The sequence below is a fragment of the Scatophagus argus genome, chromosome 10 (assembly GCF_020382885.2).
Source record: "Scatophagus argus isolate fScaArg1 chromosome 10, fScaArg1.pri, whole genome shotgun sequence".
NCBI lineage: Eukaryota > Metazoa > Chordata > Actinopteri > Scatophagidae > Scatophagus > Scatophagus argus.
In genome coordinates this window covers 23,238,521-23,258,176 of record NC_058502.1, presented here as the reverse complement: position 1 = coordinate 23,258,176, position 19,656 = coordinate 23,238,521, and the positions used below count along the sequence as shown (strand labels likewise).

Sequence of the window (19,656 nt, the reverse complement as noted above, 5' to 3'; positions counted from 1 at the left end):
GCAAAGGAATAATAGCAAATCAGAATATGATTACATGTAAATGTGAATGCCAAGAGGACTAAAACTTTGCCCTGTAACAAAGCTGCTGTTTTGTGTTTTTTGTGATTTTTGTTTCAGGTGAGTAAACATTATAACTTGTGTAATGCTGTGATCAGGGAGACAAGAGAACGTTTGAGTCTGTGTAGTGATTTTAAACACCTTGCAGGTCCGTATTCACAGAGCACACAGACTTCATGTCCTCAGTGTTAGGTCTGAGAAACTGGGGATTTTAAAGATCTGATTGAGCTAATTCTGATTTTTTCCTTTGACAAAATATCCTAAAGTGATTTTCAGAAAAAGTAAGTGTACAGTAATATAATGATTTAATACTTATACCCCAGTCTGTGTAGAGAAGGCTTTCATGCAGCATTTAGGAAGATAAAATTTACACAAAAATATTTCTGAAAATACATGTAATTAACAAAATGAATAAAATGGCTAGTAGGAAGGTACTGAGTTTATTTGAATTCATGACTTCATGACTTTATTATCATTACTGATTCAGATATAAATTACCGTAGTCTATAAAACCTAAAGAAATGAAAAAATGTGTGCAGGGTCAATTGAATTGTGTTGTCTGACCCAGAATCTGAAGAGCTTTAGCTGACAGTGATACGGATCAGAGAAAATCAACAAATCTTCACTTTTGAGAAGCTAAAATTGCTTCTAGATTCTCAAACATTTCAAGGGTTTTAATAAGTAATAATAATAGCTGATTCTGTGATTAGTCAAATTGTTGCTCAATAATTTTCTTTACGCTAACCATTATTTGGCATCATTTTACATGCATTTGTAATATTATGCTTTTATGCAATGTTTCAAAACATTTTATCATTATCCTTAAACATGATGACACTTGTGAATTAAACATGTATTGACACCAGTTTAGTTTAATGGAGCTACTTAGGCCTCAGACAAACTTTGGTTTATCGCAACTGCACCTTTTTTTAAATACTGAAAGTTAATGAAGCACCAAGGACATCTTTTATGTGGCAGAGGTGAAATAAAAAGGATGTTTTGAATCTGAACTGAATCATTTTTCTTTGTTTGGGATGCATGAGAATGTGTGAACATTTTTGCTTTTAGGTAGGTATAAAGCATTATACAAGTGGTATATCTTTGCGCCCCTCATTCAGAGTAAGTTGACTGTGGGTGGCCATTTCCACATATTTTTCGACTATAATTCCTTTTAATCTCTCAGTAAGACATACGATTAGTTCCTAAAGGTTGTAAAACTTGTAAAACACTTGTCAAAGACGTTGTTGCAATTGAAAAATACAAAAAACCAGATGTTTTCATATTGTTTTCATGCTTCATCTATTCATTGAGGTATTTATTGTTTCTTGTGTGTGTCTGCTTTGTTTTGGATAACATGCTTCCGTATGTTATTTGTATATTATTTGCTTTGTCTTGCTTTGTCTTGTTTTGTCTTGTTGTTGTATATCTGCAGAAAAATGAAGGACGGACCACCAAATATTTCACGGTGAAATATAATCTTTTTATGCACTTTTACTTGTGCTTGTTTGCTTGTTTGTCATCCAGGAGACTTCGCCAGTGTTTCCTCTGTCTGAGCTTACCACTGTCATCATGTGTTGTCTGCGGTTAACTACTTCACCCTCTTTTCAGCATCTATTATCTCTTGTGAATGATGGCCTCTTTTGTGTGTTGTCACACATGTTGTTTGACAAATCTTGCCTTATGCAATATGATAGCAAGACCTCAGCTCTTGGGCAACAGTGCCTGCTAAGAGTGACTGGTAGCCGGTAGATGTAACGGTAACAGCACTGGCTTAACTGAGTAGTGCCAAACCATTGGCTACTTGTGACGAAACAAATAAATAACAACTTAACTATTTTGGTTTAGTGCAAGGGTGGTATGTTCCTTCATTTCCATGAACATTATAATTCATTTGAAGCTTGAAGATTGAAGCTTTTTTAAAAATTAATGTATACTTCCCAGACTCATGATTTATTTGTTAGATTTATAACTTCTGTAGTATCCAGTGGGCCTTAGAAATTTAGAAAAAGAAGTCAGAAATTATATATAGAGAGAGAGACACACTAAAGCATTGTTGGTCATGGTCTTTGAGTGAGAGTCGTTGTCAATCCAAAAGAAATAATGTACTGTATATCCTAATAAAAGTGTTGATGCATGTATCTTTTCTCAGGACCCTCATTCTATGAACTTTATGCAGAGGGAGTGAGAAGAAATTTGAGAAAGAGTAAGAGATGGAGAGTGAGAGCTTCCATTGCCAAACATAGTTTCTCACTCCCAACATACTGACTTCTTAGAGGTTGCTGTTCTACTGCTATATAACTGCAGCTCCAGTTCCCATCTGCTGTAATTCTTTACCACCCAGCACAGTTAACATGAGGTTAAAGAGAGAGCAGCACAAATTTGCCCTAATGATGATGATAATAATAATAATAATAACAATAATAATAAATCCATCTGTGTTCTGACAAATGGTGGGCTGAGTGGTGAGAGAGAGGAAGAAAAATACATGATTTAATTTCAGAGCTTTTATGATGCTTTCCATTGTTCCCCCTCACGCTTTAGTCTCCATGCACACTACTGCCAATGTGGACGTTACTGTTGCAGAGACACAAAGGAACTGCTCAAATTACACCTGTGACAATTACTACAGCAATGTGCTGTCTGTGTGACAAAATAGTGTTATCTAAAACTGCTCATGGACAATGTAAAGAAAAAATCAAATACTGGTAAGGCTTCTTTTGGTCCGTATAGTATGTCACGCTTAAAATTGTCTAAAGCAAATTAGTACAAAATAACACAATGACCAGTACTTCCATAAATACAAACGACTGTTGAGTTGTCACTTTTCTGTCTACATTCATAAAATGTCTTTATTTTGCATCATAAGGCAATAAGATAAGACAGTTTGGTCATGTCTTAATGAATTGCAGCAACCTTGCATAGACAACCTAAATCTTCTTAACTATTTTGATTTAGAAACAGCCACAGAAATGTGGTTGAGCTCAGTTGCCTCTTTGAATGCTACATGATGATGTTACCTGCTGCATCCCGAAAGCACAGAACCTTTTTAAGATAAGTATTACACATAAACATCGAAAAGTGAAAAAGTGAAAATAACATAGATTTTAGGGGATCTGGAAAAGCTTAACAGTTCACAGAATGGTATCAGTGAAGAGCAGCATTGGAGAATCAACCTATTTAAAATGAAGCCTATGGAAAAATCATATGCCTGTTGAGCCTTACTAAGCCAGACTGAGTGAAGTTGAAGTTGAGGGAATTTTGTAAGTGTTGAATTGCAGCACTCTGGCTGAAAATATCATTATTTTCTTTCTGTGTCATTGGATGCCAGGTAGGAAAACAGAGGCTTGAGCCACTGTAATTATATATTGTCCAGACAGACCATCAACCAACATGAAAGCACGGACCTTGACAGTGCCAAGACTTCACTCATATCTACCCTAAAAGCAGATGTATGTGAACCACAAAGATAGTTTACAAGTGCAGTGTGCAAGTAAAAAATTACATCCTACCACTGCAATAATAGTTCAAAATCTACATATCTCACATTCCACAAGTTTTCTGTGATGATGCAGCCAGTGACAAGTCGAAGACGAACAACTAATGTATCAGTATAATAGGATAGAGAAGAGGTGATTTGAAACAACCCAGTGCGTCTTCTTCACACACCCTGTGTATGTGTGTGTGTGTGTGTTTGACATTTTAGCTCAAATCAACAATATATAAGGAACAAATAATGGATCTCTGTTTGGTGTGAACAGACAAACACCTTTCATGCTTTGATTCAAGTGTTAGCTAAAATTCCTTTTTTCTGTGTGTAGGCCTACACAAGTTCTAACATTTTGGATATGTTTAGTATTTGATTGATAATTAGTAATTAAAAAAAAAATCTACATTCAATAAATTGTTTGTTAATAAACTGCGTTACATTTTACACTGTACTCCACTCTATGGGAAAAAGTGACACCCTAATGGCCCTGATATTTGTTACTTTTCATATCTAATAACTTACAGTTTAAACCCCTCTGATATCACCTGAACTATCACTGTATCTTGAAGAAACAGTTCAAGCCAATAAGGCTATGCAAAGCAGTAAAGCAACTAACCCCAATAAGAAATTCTGTGGACATTGGGACACCCTTCATCCTTGGAGCACGGTTCCTTTTGTCCACTCTAACACAGTTTTCAATCCCTTTATTTCTAAAAAAAAAAAGGTGAAGACCCCACCAATTGCAGGTCCTATTGATGATGTGAAAATACTGACAAAGGTATTGTTTGGAGACTGTTCTCCCCAGATATCATCTCAGAAAATCAGACAGGTTTCATTGAAAAGAGACGCTCTATTCATAACATGCTATTATTTTCAAATATTATTCACTTTAACTCACTAAACTCTAAAAAATGACGCATCTCTTTATATTACTGCTGAACTAATTTCATTGTAGATTAATATGCCGATTATTTTCATGATGAATTAATTGTTTGGTTTTTCAAAAAACACCCACCCCAACCTTTAGGCTTTAAGCAAAAGGTGGACTCCAAATGAGCATTGACAAGAAACATTCAAGTCGTAGCAAGATAAACAGAGCCTGACTAGACAACACTCAGGAGACGGTAATAATCTGGTGACGGTGGAATGAGAGAGCTAGCAACAGGGCTGATGAGAAGATTTGCTGTCGATGAGATTCAGGTGTGGCTCATAGGAAGAGAGATCTGCTCTGTACATTCAAACTCAAACGAATGAATCACTACGAGACAGGGACACGGAAGAACAAAGAACAACATCAACCACAACAACAACAACCATAAGATAGCAATAATGACAGACTGATTAATTAAATAATCATTCCAGCTCTTCTTTGACGGGGAGAACCCAGATATTTGACGAAGCTGAAACGAGACATTTATTCACAGCAGTACAAAAATTTGGTTTTGAAAATCAGTTCTGTATATGGATTTGTCTTCTGTACTCTTACCCTGAAGTTTATATCTGTTATGTTTCTTTCGAAGAATAAAGACCCCAAAAGGAGACACAAGACACAAGGTTGAAATTGAACAAACTTTTACTTGGGCTAACTAAGAATGTTTCCCCAAAAACAGAGACTTCAGATTGAAGAACAAAAAGGATTCAGTCCAGGTTGCTGGGACGGCAGGTAAGTGCATGTGGTCTCTATGAACAAATGCCAGGAGAGGCATGATCCTGACAATATCTGCACCAACACCACATGATCTACATATTTCCTACTGCCACACGGACCCTGTCAGGGCTATCTGTTTTCTGATTCTCTTTGCACTGCTAGTCTAGTCACTGTCAGTTGTACTTAAGACAGTGTTGTAGTCAAGTCACCAAACTTCAAGTCCATTCCAGTTTTGAGTTCCCACGGTTCAAGTCTGAGTTAAGTCCGTTAAAGAAAAATCCAAGTCGAGCTCAAGTCAAGTCCACTACTGATCCGAGTTAAATTAGTCTAATCCAAATTATATAATTACTATAAAATATTGAACTTAACGTAGATATTATCTTATGCCTGGAAGACCATGGAAGACAACTAAAATGGATGACCACAGTTCTCTCATTGGTGAAGAAACACCCTTTCACAACATCTAGCCGATTCAAGAGCACGAGAACAACTAAAGTATGATCCGAAGCATACCACTGACCATCTGGTCCACATGGTGGAGGCAGTGCTATGGCATAAGCATGTATGGCTGCCAGTGGAAACAGGTCGCTGGTGTTTATTGATGACCTGACTGCTGTAGTAGGATGAATTCTAAAGTGTATGTGGCTATATTCTCTGCTCAGATTCTGCCAAGTGATGAAAAACTACTGGGACGTTGCTTCATATTGCAGATGAATAATGCCCAAAACATACAGCAAAGACAACTGAAGAGTTTCACAAGGATACTCTTCATTGGTCAAGTCAGTAACCTGATCTCAACACAATAAAGCATGTTTTTCACTTCCTGGTCTTGTCCATGGGTTCCAGATTTCAGGCGGTCATTTACTGCAATGGATTTTCATCCAAGTATAATCCTTATATTTGTAATTATGTTAGTTTGTCCCATCATTTACGAACCACCAAAAATCAGGGCGGGTGTATAAAAATGGCTGTAATAAACGGTTTATGCCACACTTTTGTCAAATCCCCTGAATTAAAGCTGAACATCACTTTGCTCACATCTCGAGTGCTTCAATGTGGTGGTGTGCAGAGGCCAAATGCCAAACAACTTATAACTGTCCCAATATATATTTACCTAACTGTATAAAGAAATGGCTCAGTAACTGCCTATAACGGCAGTTATAGTTCAGTTTTTAGCAAACATTATTCAAACAGGACGAAACTGTACCTTTGTTAAAGACTTTTAACAAAGGTACACTGTTTTCAGTGTGGATTAATCACTTACGGTTCATACCAGAAACAAAGACGCAAAAGAATTAAGGATATTATTAGTACAGTAATCACAACTGTTTTGAGTTAAACCCTAATCTTTAAGTTTCAACAGCTCCAGTAAAGGTGAACTAGTGGTAAAGTTTGTTTTCGAAACACCATCAATAAGTATGTGCACCCGATATTTATAAGACACCAGGGATATTGAACGAAAACTACATAAGAACTGCCAGCTTTCAGTGAAAACCATCAGTGCTCAACAATTTTTGAGCTTAGCTGCCAGTCTAGTCCTCCACCACAAATGGAAACAATGTCTTTATTTAGAGGGTTCAAGAACAGCTTGCTCTCTTACTGTGGAACATAATCACCACATTTGTAACGTAAAGCAGGGTTTTGAATGAACCTTTCATCTTGAGTTACCATGTTGTTCAGACACCAAGGCTCTCCAGGGCCTGTACTCTTCACAGCAACCTACCTTATATTAGAGATCCCAAAAGGCTTTGCCACAAAGTGCCAAGTAGCTCTGGGTCCTTATAAGAGGACCACAAAGAGCCAACTTAAAGCAATTGCAGAAGACAGACAGTCATTTCTCCAGTTTACTTTATTTATGTTTAACTGACTAATTGTGTATGCCACAGTCATAGCAGATGACAAGGCATTTTTATAAAAAAAAAAAATACTGCCTTCTGAGCAAAAGTAACAAAAGTAATCATTTCCTCACTGAAATAACTTGAAATTTCACCACCTTGGTCTGAATGGATGGCTTGAGCAGTTTAGGGTTTGATTTTTCCTGAGACACATTTATTTCTAACAGGGCAGGGTCATGTTACATTGTCATTACAGCACAGCATATTGTTTTGTATTATGAAGAATGTCACTGAAGCCTTGCTGTGGTAACATGATGACTGTACTGGCGATGATAATGCTTGAGATTTATTGCTGGCCTGAGGTGATTTGACCATTGCAGAACTATTTGATGCTTACACTTTAAATATACATTACAGATTATGAAAATATATGTAGGGTTTCTGTAGTGCAGATGTTGTACATTAATATCAAATAATGCTTGGCTCATATGTAATTATTAGGGCTCTTAAAATAAAACGTTAATTTTGATCAATTAATCACAGGAAAAAAAAAAACTGCGTTAAGCTGATTTATCATGTTCCAGTGCCCTTTGACCTGTTCCAGCCACAATGGCTTTGTAACATGATGGAGGCAGGTGAGAACATGCTGCCTGGCCCATGAATGGAACATTTACGTTTAAAAAACACACAAATGGAATTGTTGACAAGAGTACTGTTCTCTGCAAAATCTGCAGTAAGGAATTTTCGTACCATTGGAATACTTCAAGCCAGAAATATCACCTTAACGCAACGCATTTTGCAGCGAACTCAGGGGCCCAAACTAGCACAGACCCTGATGCTGGTGCAAGCAGCCAGCCTCGTCAAGCCACATCAGACCAGATGTTCACATGTAAAATGAGTAAGTCTATTTGTAACCTCCTTGCAAAATGGATTGCAATGGACTTCCACAACTTACAAGCCACCATCTGCTATTTTGGTGCATATATTATTGGAGAAATAGTGTTGACACTGAAGGGAGTGTGAACATGGACAGTGAAAAAAATGTTCTTATACTGAAATAAAAGAGACACTGAACTATGCATTTCATTTAGATTAATTAATCACAGAGCATGTAATTAATTAGACAAAATTAATTCCAAGCAATTGTCCTTTGTGAGTGCATGGAACAAAATCTGTAGAAGCAATACTTTGGTGCTCAACCTCAACAAAAGAAAGGGGAAGGGTCCTCATCTATTATGTCTCACTTGAGTAATTCATTGTGAACAGTAATGTAGTTTCAGGACTTACAGGATTATTTTGCTGACAATAATGGAATGGGGAGGGGGTGTGTGTGGGGTGGGGTGGGGTGGGGGGTATCTGTAAGCTTTGAGAAACAATTTCAACACACTGAGAATTTCTGAAAATTTCTTAAAAATCAAACAATTACTGTCACACCAGGCTTACATCCTGTTGCCAGTAGGTGGTGCAATGACTATGTCCCCAGGCGAGATTGATATTCAACAGTTGAAGTGTGGGACTGATTAAAGTATACACAGCTGAGTTACAACAACTTCCTGTGTCATGGCAAAACATGGGTAATCATCAGATCTTTAGATTGCACTGACCCAAATTAAATGCCTTTTGGGTTAAGGTTTTGTTAAACTACAGCACCATTTTGCCAGAACAATGCACAAGGTGCCTATCTAAGGGAAATTTTGATTATTTCCAGTGCATGTTCTGAGTTTCAAGTAGTTTCTGAACCCCTTTAGGTTTTCAAAATGTGATTCATTGGGAATAATAATAATAATAACAACAACTCCTTGCATTACAGTAGGGCTTTTGCTCCATTTGGTGCTCGGGTCCTAGATAAGGATTGTTTTTTTTTTTTTTTTTCAAAAAAATCAAGCTTCATTAAACACTGTTCACTTATAGTACCATACATTCCATACATACTTACTATGTGGAAGTGTGGAGAAAAGACACAGAAAACAAACAAAACAAACAAAAATACAAAGCCAATTTAATTTCAATCTCAATCTATTGTTACATAGTGAGTTTCTGAACTAGTAGGAGACTATGAAGGAGCAATCATATTTTGAAGTGGACAAATGCTTATATATAGTGCCATACTTGTGCCCTTCTTATTTAGTGAGTAATGAATGTCACAGCAATTTCTTTACTGCCTGTCACTGTACATTTTGAGAGTATCAGGGTGTTTAGAGTCCATAGTCATGTACAACTTGAGCCTAAAGAGTTTTTAAGAATTTTAGGCTTAAGCAAACAGTTGACTCAGAATTAGCTACATTTATCTTTAAAGATTATTCTTCACTATTTTCACTAGGAGTGACACAGTGGTTTGCATTGTCACCTTACAACAAGAGGGTTACGGGTTTGAGTCCGGGTCTGGACCACTGGACTATTTGTATATCCACATTAGGTGAACAGGCCACTCTACATTGCCCCTAGGAGTGAGCATGTGTTATTGACTGTCTTTGTATGTCAGCCCTGTGACTGACTGGTGATCAGTCCAAGGTGTACCCTGTCTCTCACCCACTGTCAGCTGGGATAGGCTCCATGACTTGAAACCATCAAGTCATGAAATGAGTTTCCTCCGCAGGGTGGTTGGGCTGGGAGTAGAGCCGCTGCTCCTCCACATTGAGAGGAGCCAGCTGAGGTGGTGTGAACATGTGGTCAGGATGCCTCCCCAATGTCTCCATGGGGAGGTGCCTCGTGCATGTCCATCTGGAGGGAGGCCAGGGGAGACCCAGGACACGATGGAGAATCTATGTCTGTCACCTTGCCTGGGAACGCCTCGGGATCCCCCCAGACGAGCTGGTGGAAGTAGCTGGGGTAGGACAGTCTGGGCGTCCCTGCTGAGACTGTTGTGCCCGCAACCCAGACCCAGATAAGTGGTAGTAAATGAAAGATGAAAATATGAATATGCATACAATCGTGTTGAAACACAAATAAAGCCTCATTCAAAACAATAAATATCCCCACATTTGTTCTGACTAGCTAACTAGCTAGCCACAATTTATGACAACAAACAATGAAACTTAACGCAGCATTGTGCCTTGGTACTGTTACTTCAGCTACCATCAGCTGGGGCTGTTTTTACGTAAATGAATAAACTGCCAGACTTAGAACACACATCGTTTCAGACATTACCCGGATCCTCTGTGAATTTAATCAGTTTCTCAATCTGTCTTGTATACAATTCTGCATCTCAAAAGAAAACACATTGTATCATCACCCATATCAGCCAAATGACTTTCTGAACTCAGTGTGTCCACAGTTTCTCCAAAGATAACTATGATCTACGGAACTGTCTCTCACCTGGTAAACACTATGAACATTATGATACCTTACCAGCACACTTTCCTCAAGACTGTTGAGCATAATGGCTTGCTTGTGGTGTTTGCCAGGAAATTTAACGTTAAGTTTTGTCCCCTTTCATACTGAAAATATCAAGCTTGCGAGATGATCTTTACCAAAAAGGTTTCTGCTGTGATATGAACTTAAAGGATCGCTTTGTTGTACTATGAACATTTTGATTGTTATGAGTGTATAGATATAAGTCTGCAATATATGTGGTGATGGTGTGCATCATTTATGAGGTTGATATACCGGTAGCAAGGAATGTGCTCTTTGGTTTAACTAATAGATTAATTGACATTCCATAAAACAGTTCCATGAAACAATGTTGGTAATTCACCATAGGAAAATGTGTAAATGTATGTATATTGTAATGTGTCTAAATTCTAAAAGGGCTTACATTCTGCTATACAGTACACATGCAGAATTCTTTGCACATTGCAGTACTGAGTGTGTAGTATTTTTGAGGATCTCAAAACTGAACACATCAGTCTTTTCTACTCCTTAGCCATTGTGTGCAGCTGAGAGGCCAAGACACTGTGTCCTCAATCTGTTTCCCAGGCTGGGGCTTTGCTCCACAGCTTGAGAAGCCCAGGTCCCCTTTAGTCACTCCCTTTTTAGCCTCCTTTTTACCTTTCTCAAACAATGGATTCTGTACCACTCTAAGTAGCAGCCCCCCAAACACGCAGTGAATAAAGTTAGTCCAACATGCAGCCCTTAAACCCACCCCGAGACTGCTGCCGGCCAGCCACACTCACAGGATTGTTTGTTAATAGTCCAATTAGATAATTGCCATCTTTCACTCCTTTTCCTCTCTGTTTCCCATAAAGACATGAATGACACTCAGGGAGGGGGGTGGCTTGAAGAGGGCTTCTGCCTAGCTAAGGTGACAAGAAGGGCAAGAGAATGCCCCTTGCACTAGGCCACAGGTTTGAATTGAATCACTGTGGCCTAATCAATGGTCTTATTGGATTACTGGCCACTGCTGTGTTCTGAGATATTGTTGCACTGACAATGAAAATAGCTAAGAGTTTGGTGGTTGGGTGGGTGGGTGGGTAGTGGGCTGGACGGCAAGTGGTAGAGAGAGGTAGGGGCCATTCCAGAGGTATGTGTGACTGAGCAAGAGAGTGGAGGTAGACCAAGCACTAATGATGAGTTTTGTTCTTCTTTTTGTCTTTTTCAAACACGCAGGTTAAGATTATAAGAGCTGAAGATGGCTTCTGGGGTGCAATCATTTGAATACAGAAGAATGTGGCATTAGTGGCTAGGACTTCGCTGGTTTGTTCTGCATAGCTCTTTGAGTGAACAGAAGACGACAGAGGAAACTTTAACACGATTTTCGTTAAAGCAGAGCACGGTGTTGGTCCAGCGCTCAAACTGTGGCTCATTGCCTTCATATATTTTGATCGACATGGATTTGTTTGTTATCCTCTTCACTTGAATGTCTCTGTCCCTCTCTCTTTCTCAGTGTCTCTTGCCTACAGTAGCATAGAGGCGAGATCCACACATTGCAGAATTTCGTTGATTGGCGAGAGAGCTGAAGGGAAAAATGGAATCAAAGTTCGCTGACATGCTGCGGCAATCAGGTGTGCTGTGAAAAGTCAGGGAGAAAAATGTCTGGCTGTGTTCTGCAGATGGAAGAATGAAGCACCCGGGAACTTTTTTCACGTCTGGAGGAGTCGTACCCCTGTGATTGTATGCGTTCATGTGGGGTTCAGGGAGGCTTGGTTGCGAGACTAGACCAATCATTTGTCTTGATTCTCTGGGCTGAGAGCAGGCAAACTGAGGGGGACGGGACAAGCAAACCCCTCTATCAAGACCTGATCTATTTCCCCAAACAATTTAGTGTATTCATGAGGTTACGCAAATGTGGAGGCAGCAAAATTACCGTAATCAATTGAAACAGCGAGTGCGCATCCATGGCTCTGATTATCTGGAGATCATCTATCAACCTGATGTCTATGTAACAAGGAAAAGGTGGCATTGAATTACTGTTCAGTTTCACTGAGAAGTCCATGATCATTGGGCAAGGGAGTTTGGTCATTGATAATAGGGCTCCTTGGTCGGCTGACGGAAGTATTTCACCAAACATTAGATAGCTACCTCTGTCCTGCTGAAAGGTGGTGTTTTGAAACTAAAACCCACACTGTCCAGACAATCTGGTGCGCCGTGTTCTTCGTAATCTTCTTTTTTTCCTCCTGACAAAAGAAAAAAGAGGCGGACAAGCTGCAAGTCCAAGAGGATAAACTGAGCATGGAGGTCAGGTACAACCAAGAGACGGAAGGGATGGGGCTGAAGAATGGACTCAAAAAGGGAAAAGATGACAAGGACTCCCAAGGCAGTTTGTCCAAAAGCTTCCTCAAGGAGCAGCAGGACTCCTTTTCCCCCTCTGGGACCATGGACAACTGCGAGAAGAACAGGGGGAGCACGGGGGACCCAGAATACTGTCGGAGAATACTAGTCCGAGGTAAGGCTTGTGGTCTTCTTTTGTTTTGTGTTTTTTTCTTGCATTGTCATACCTCAAAGATCATACAGATATTTCTGAAGAAATATAGTCTACACTGCTGTTAGATTACACACATTTTAGAATGAGGAATATGAGAGAGAATCTGGTAGAACAAAGTTAAGAAATTATGGCTTTGTAATATCAGACAATGGTAACAGATAGACAAAGCTGTCAATTTGTTTCTTTTTTTCTTTTCTTTTTATTAGTTCTGAGAATTTCTTTATCAGTGTGAGTATAATTATAGGAACATAAAAAGGTAAGATAACTAAATAATTTGACACAAAAAAAGAAGCTGTGTTATATACAGCATGCAGATTTTATTTTTGCATTTTATATAAACACTATGACAAGCAAAATCTTTCTGTAGATTTCACACTTACTCAATGTCAACATTTAATATGCTAATGTTAATTCATTAAAAACATTTAATGTCCCTGTGCGAATGTAAATGTGTAGATTTAAGAAGGAAACGCCTTGTTGCATGTATTGCATTCATATTTGTTGGTGGTAGTAATATTACAATTATAAATACTTTAAAACAAAAAAAGAAATGGAGATAGGGTGAAGGTGAAGATGGCGACAGGTGTTTGTTTTTACAAATATATCATTTTGGCTAATCATAGGTGGAATTCTGTGTATGAGTGTCACATGCCCAGGGAGTAATTTACTGTATGCAGTGTTGGCCCAACAGTGGGAGTGTATGAAAACAAACTACAAATAAAAGTTGTCAAAAAACAGAGGATTGATTACACAAGATATAATGAGATAGAGCAGCCTCATTTCCTAAAACATTAAAGTTTTCTATTAAAATGTTTTTGGACATCAATCATTAAAAATTTGTTTATTTGCCAATACTAAAATAATGATTATTGCATTTCTTATAGCATTGCAAACACTTTCATTTAGTTTGAAAAAATTATAGTCAGTATAATAATAGCTTTAAAAAATGTGGGTCATGGTTAGATTTATTTGAATTTAATTTTGATTGCATCAGCTATAGTTGTGATTTCTCTTTTGCCGTTGCTTGGATAAAGTAACTAAACTGAAATTTTTACACTATATTTATTAAATAAGAATAAAATAATAGAATTTTCTGTAGTGTTTTCTCTTCGTAGGATTTAATCTGTACTCAGTTCACCATTAAATTATTTGAAATGTAAGGTGTTGTAAACTAATGGATGTAATACATAATTTAAACAGACAATATTTGTCAAAGTACATCACGTTGCATTTAGTCCACATACAGTCAAAATGTATGAAAAAAAGAGTGAAGTTAATGTGCTACATGTAATCATAATATAATAATAATAGAGATAATGTAAAACCCGTCTAGACCTAAGAATGTATTGTATTTATATATTCTGTTTGTTGTTATTAGTTCTGCTCTTTGCCTCAGCATTGTTAAATTTAAAGTGCTCATTGGTGCAGATGCTAAAGGCTCCATCCGAGAGATTATCCTGCCGAAGGGTTTGGATTTGGATCGACCCAAGCGAACCCGCACCTCCTTCACTGCAGAGCAACTCTACCGCTTAGAGATGGAGTTTCAGAGGTGCCAGTATGTGGTTGGGAGGGAACGGACAGAACTGGCCCGCCAGCTCAATCTGTCTGAAACACAGGTATGTGCGCACTCCTACATGTACATACTATATTTAAAAATTCAAAAATATTCTGAGCAGAAGACACAATGCATAGGTTCATTGGATTTATTTTGACTGAAATTGCAATAATGTGCATTGTGAAGTAAATGTTTCCTATATATGTCAACCTTTTTAAACACTACCGTTTATTTTGTATCTATTTTAGTATTACTGATCATTAGGACCATTTGTTTTGTCAAGAAAAAGTTTACCTTTGTAATGAAATTAATTTCATTTCGTTTGTATTTGCTGACACAAATGAGTTGGTTTCAGGCAAAGAAGTTTATTTATTTTTGTCTATATAATTTAAAGAGGTATACTCAAGTAAGTCAAGATGAAAATTAGAATTTTAGGTTTTACAGCTGATTATTATTAGAAACCTAGGTGTGTTTTACAAACCTTTAATAATCATTAAAAACTTGTTGAGTGTTAGCATTCACAGACATGTTTGTTAGTTTAGGTGTTCTTGCTGGTTCTTGAATTTTGAGTATGAGTGCAAGGGTGACCCATCCAGTTTATCATGAATTGTAACTTTAATTAAAAGTGCGTCCTTTAAGTAGATGTAATTGTTTGAGCTTTTTAATAAATGTAAAATCATGCTGGTACAGCTTAGGCTGTTCGATGTTATTGCCTGAAGCATTAGAAAAAGCATTTACTTCCTGCTCATGTCATATGTGTGGGGTCAACAGTGGGTCATGCAGTGTCCACTGTGAGTGGAATGCATTTGCACTCTGTCTTTTGCACAAGATTCCAAAGCAAGTCACCCAGTCACCCATGATTTGCACTTAAAGGAACCACTGTTGGTCTGCTACAAAGCTTTGTATTGCTGTTGTATTTCTGCTTTACTTTCATTCATCCATTTGTTTATTTTTGAAAATGTGCAAAACGGCCAACTGCAACATCGGCTTAGTCGTTTGGTGCTAATGTGTTGTGGCTTTCAATACGACTCTTGCAGACCTCCAATCAAGGTCGACCTTTTGTCACAAAACGACATAACTGACAACTTTAATCTGTATGTTGATGTACAACAAGGTCACGGTTCCTTTTATTAACAGCGATGTAAATTTTACTTGCTTATTGCCTTAACTTTGTACATCTTAAATGTTTTAATATTTCTCTTTTTCATTTGATGCAATTGCTGCTTTTTTTCACATAAATTCAAAACAAGTCAATTAAGTGTCTGAAGGTGCTATTTTGCTCACAGAAAGGTAATATAGAAAACAACCTTTGCTCCCTATTGAGCCAGGACAAAGCCTTCAGGATTTTCTGCTTCTTGTCCCGATGAAATGCCTTTTAATGACAACATAATGAAATTAACATTTTGTTCACTGGCACTCACTGGTTCTTACATTAAGGCCATTTGCTGTGTGCACATCTTTTCATCTTTGTTGAGCTACCAGCTTCACCTTGTTATACTCTTTGAAAATGTAACCTATAAAATGCACAAGGTGTGCCTTCTGAGCAGTCTTTATGTCGCAAACAGAAATTATTTGATTTAGGGACAGGGCTTCTTCTCTAAGCAGGGGATGGTTAACAGCTAGTCAAGAGTTAAACCACCTACGGTAGTGAAGGGGAAAAAATATTCAAATGTGATTGGACTAGCAGTAGGACTCAGCTGGAGGCTTGCTGCTGATTGGTACGTGTGCATTTTGTTCCATATGAAAATAATCAGGTGTGATTGCAGGAGATTTAACAATTCATAGAAAACCTGTATTAGTTCCAGCTTTGACATTAATTCAATTAAGAAGATTATGTGAAACAAAACAGTGGATATTACTGGCTAACTAAACAGATATGTTGAGCCAGGTGAATGACTTGATTGAGTGTGCTAAATTACAAGGTTGTTGCTCTTGCTACATGTTAATAAATTGATTTTTTTCCGCCTCCCTTTGGTTTGAGAATATGAGGATATAGGGAATGAGATTTTCTTTTTCTCTTTATCTGTACAGTTGGATTCATACTGTAATTGTTTCCCCCAAAATTTAAAAACAGCAGATATTTCTGTAACAAATTAAGTAGCCGAACCTTTTTGGTTGCAACATCTTTCATTCAAATTAGGAAGAGATTTTTCTACAAGAACAACCAATCAGATGTTATTATTTTCTCGGACCTCATTATGGCAACCTTCAGGTTTAAGATTTTTAGCTTCTATTGCCTATTCTATGTAATTCTAGAAGCTAAATCTTCATTTTCAGGTCCATAAAATCCAGTGAAAGATATAGGTCAATGAAGTCACAGTGAATGGTGGCCATTTTTGGTTTAGAGGTTGAGAATGAATGTGCAGGAACAACGGAACAAACTCGAATGTGTTATTCACAGTTTTCATGCCTTTGAAATGCGTTGTTTATTTTGGAACATGTACTGTAGACTAATAAAATTAGGCTGCAACTTAATACTATTTACATGATAAATATATAGTTTGATTTCCAATTAAAAATGGATTGTTTATTCAGTAAAATGTCGGAAAATTTTGTAGAAATGCTAAACTATCACAAGTTGCCAGAAACCAAGATGGCATCTTTATATTGGCTGTTTTCTCCAAAGTCTACCAAGTTATTCAGTTTACAGTGATGCAAAACAGTGAAGAGCCATGTTCTGCTTGATGATTAATAATCTCTTACCAAAATTGCTCGTGATTCATTTTCTGTCAGTCTTAATCAAAATGTTTTTCTGCTTTAAATGAATAACGTTTCCACAGTTTTTAAACCATAATCAGTAATGATCAATAAGAAGTAAAAAAGAATAAATAATTATTGTGTGTTTCATGTGTAAACCTTTTGTAGTGTAAGAGGCTGTGAAAATGAAGCAGTAGTTTACATTTGAAAGACTGTCTCCTTCATGAGTGAATAAAATCACTGCAGCTTATGATCAGTCACAGTTTACAATGGAAGACAACTTTGTGTGTGTGTGTGTGTGTGTGTGTGTGTTCTGCATACACAATATAGCTACTATATATTAGTCTGATCTGAAAGTGCTTGAGTAGTTGAGTGGGGGATGGACAGATGCTTTGCGTGTCTTCACAGATTAAGTTGGCTGCAAGGATTTTTTTCTCAAAACAAAAGTAACAGTCAAATGTTTCATAGTGTATTTAACCAAATACTGAGATTTTGATCACAGGGGCCATTTTACTCAAAGTATCAGTGAGTTTAAATTATTTCAGGACAGTTTACTTATTTTAATACCACCAACATAAGAAAAGGTATTTCTCAAAGTATTGTTGCAGTATTTAAATTCATATGTTCTATGCCATACAGGCAATATATTATTATACATGAACTATACAGTATGTTACGCATGACACAAGACTCTCTCATCTGTGTTCCTCTCCAGGTGAAGGTCTGGTTCCAGAACCGTCGCACTAAGCAGAAGAAGGACCAGGGGAAGGACTCTGAGCTGAGATCAGTTGTTTCAGAAACAGCAGCAACCTGCAGTGTCCTGAGGCTGTTGGAGCAGGGTCGGCTGCTGACTCCTCCAGGCCTTCCGGGCCTCCTGCCACACTGTGGTAGTGGCACGCTGGGGTCTGCCCTGCGGCCTCCGTCCATGGCCATGGCCAGCAATGGCAGCAGTAGCAGCAGCAGCAGCAGCAGCAGCAGTGGTGGGAGCACCGGTACGGCAGGCAGCAGCCCTCCTCTACCTTCCGCCACCAGCTCAGGAACAGTGGCAGGCCTGCAAAGCTCACCAGCAGCTCATAGCTTCTTCAGCTTTCCCATGCCCTCCTTACTCAGTGGCGTCACCACCCGCATATCCTCCAACCCACTGTCTGTGGCTGGCTCATTAGCTGGCAACCTGCAGGAACTTTCTGCCCGCTACCTGAGCTCCTCTGCTTTTGAGCCTTACTCGCGGACCAATGGCAAAGAATCCATGGACAAGAAAATTCTGGAATGATGATTTGTTTTTGCATATATATATATATATATGAATTTTTGGTTTCCTCTGGACATGTTTTAGTTGTTATCTTGGCTTTTATTGTCTTTGTTTGGTTTTGCTCATTCCCTTTCATCTGTCTGTGTCACGTTCTGTAGCAGTTCTTGTATTCCAGTTGCACTTCTGGTGCCTTGTACCAGTTAACAAACTAAGACCTTCACAAACTCATCTAACAGAGTGGCAGTGGAAAGATTTTGCACAAAATGCTAATCACCTTTGTTACAGAGATTTAGAGACGCAGGAGGGTGCTGATACTGTATCTTTCAGGTTTCCATGAAGCAAATGTCTTCAATCTATTAATACAAAATAACAATACACAAAGGAGCCCAAAAAATATGGTTGCTTCATACCATACCACCACCAAAAGCTCTATTGCTGCAAGAGAAGTGGCACATAGTGAATAGCAGGAAGTATAGGATTGATGACAGCAAGTGTAACGTGATGCTACCTTTCTGAATTGTGTTATTATTTGATTGTGTTGGGTAGATGCATGTTACTGCAGTGAGTAGACTTAGAGAAGAAAGTTGTCAAACACCTGAGCAGCAGTTTGTCAGATCAAATCACCAAATCAATAACAACAACAACAAAAAGATTAAAATGCAGCATTATGAATGAAAAACATAGAACGACACTGAATTGAGGTAGAAAAAAAAGCCTCGGCTTGAAGGTCACTGCAAGGCCAGTGTCAGCACCAAACCCAACTGACGAGTGAATGCAATTTGCTTATGCACATGCCTGGCAAATAATTACAAAAAGTCTTTGTATATTGTATTAAGTTTGGACCAAACCAAAACATAATCCAGAGAAGTTGTTGTCATACAGTATGATGGTTTTAATCGTTCAGTGTTGTTTCTCTATGGTTTGGTGAGGATTTTAATATTTTACAATTTAAATCTTCACCTTGTGGCATTTTCGTCTTCAAGATGCAGTACCTGATTTTTTTTTAGTTTTTTTTTTTGTCTGTGATTTTAATACCACTGTGAATTCTCAGAATTTTGGTGTACTGTTTCTGTTCCATGCTGGAGCTAAGTAGGAGTAAGTTGCTGTAAAGAAGAAAGAAGAAAAGCTTGGCAAGCCGCTTGCTTTGTTGAACACTACGAGGTAACAGGTTTTTCAATCATTAAGACAATATAATAACCTTTCCTTCCTGTGTTAAATTTTCAAAATCCACAGCCTTCATCAACGATTTAGGCAGACTGATGCGTGTG

General features: G+C 38.0%; 1 protein-coding gene across 1 annotated transcript; it reads left to right on the top strand.

Annotated features, from left to right (window-relative positions):
* The first annotated feature begins 11,117 nt into the window (after positions 1-11,117).
* Positions 11,118-18,792, top strand: vax1 (ventral anterior homeobox 1). Its single transcript, XM_046402021.1, has 3 exons — positions 11,118-12,848; positions 14,316-14,503; positions 17,855-18,792. Exons 1-3 carry the CDS (start codon positions 12,635-12,637, stop codon positions 18,407-18,409), a joined length of 957 nt encoding a protein of 318 aa, XP_046257977.1. The 5' UTR covers positions 11,118-12,634; the 3' UTR covers positions 18,410-18,792.
* Positions 18,793-19,656: the final 864 nt, after the last annotated feature.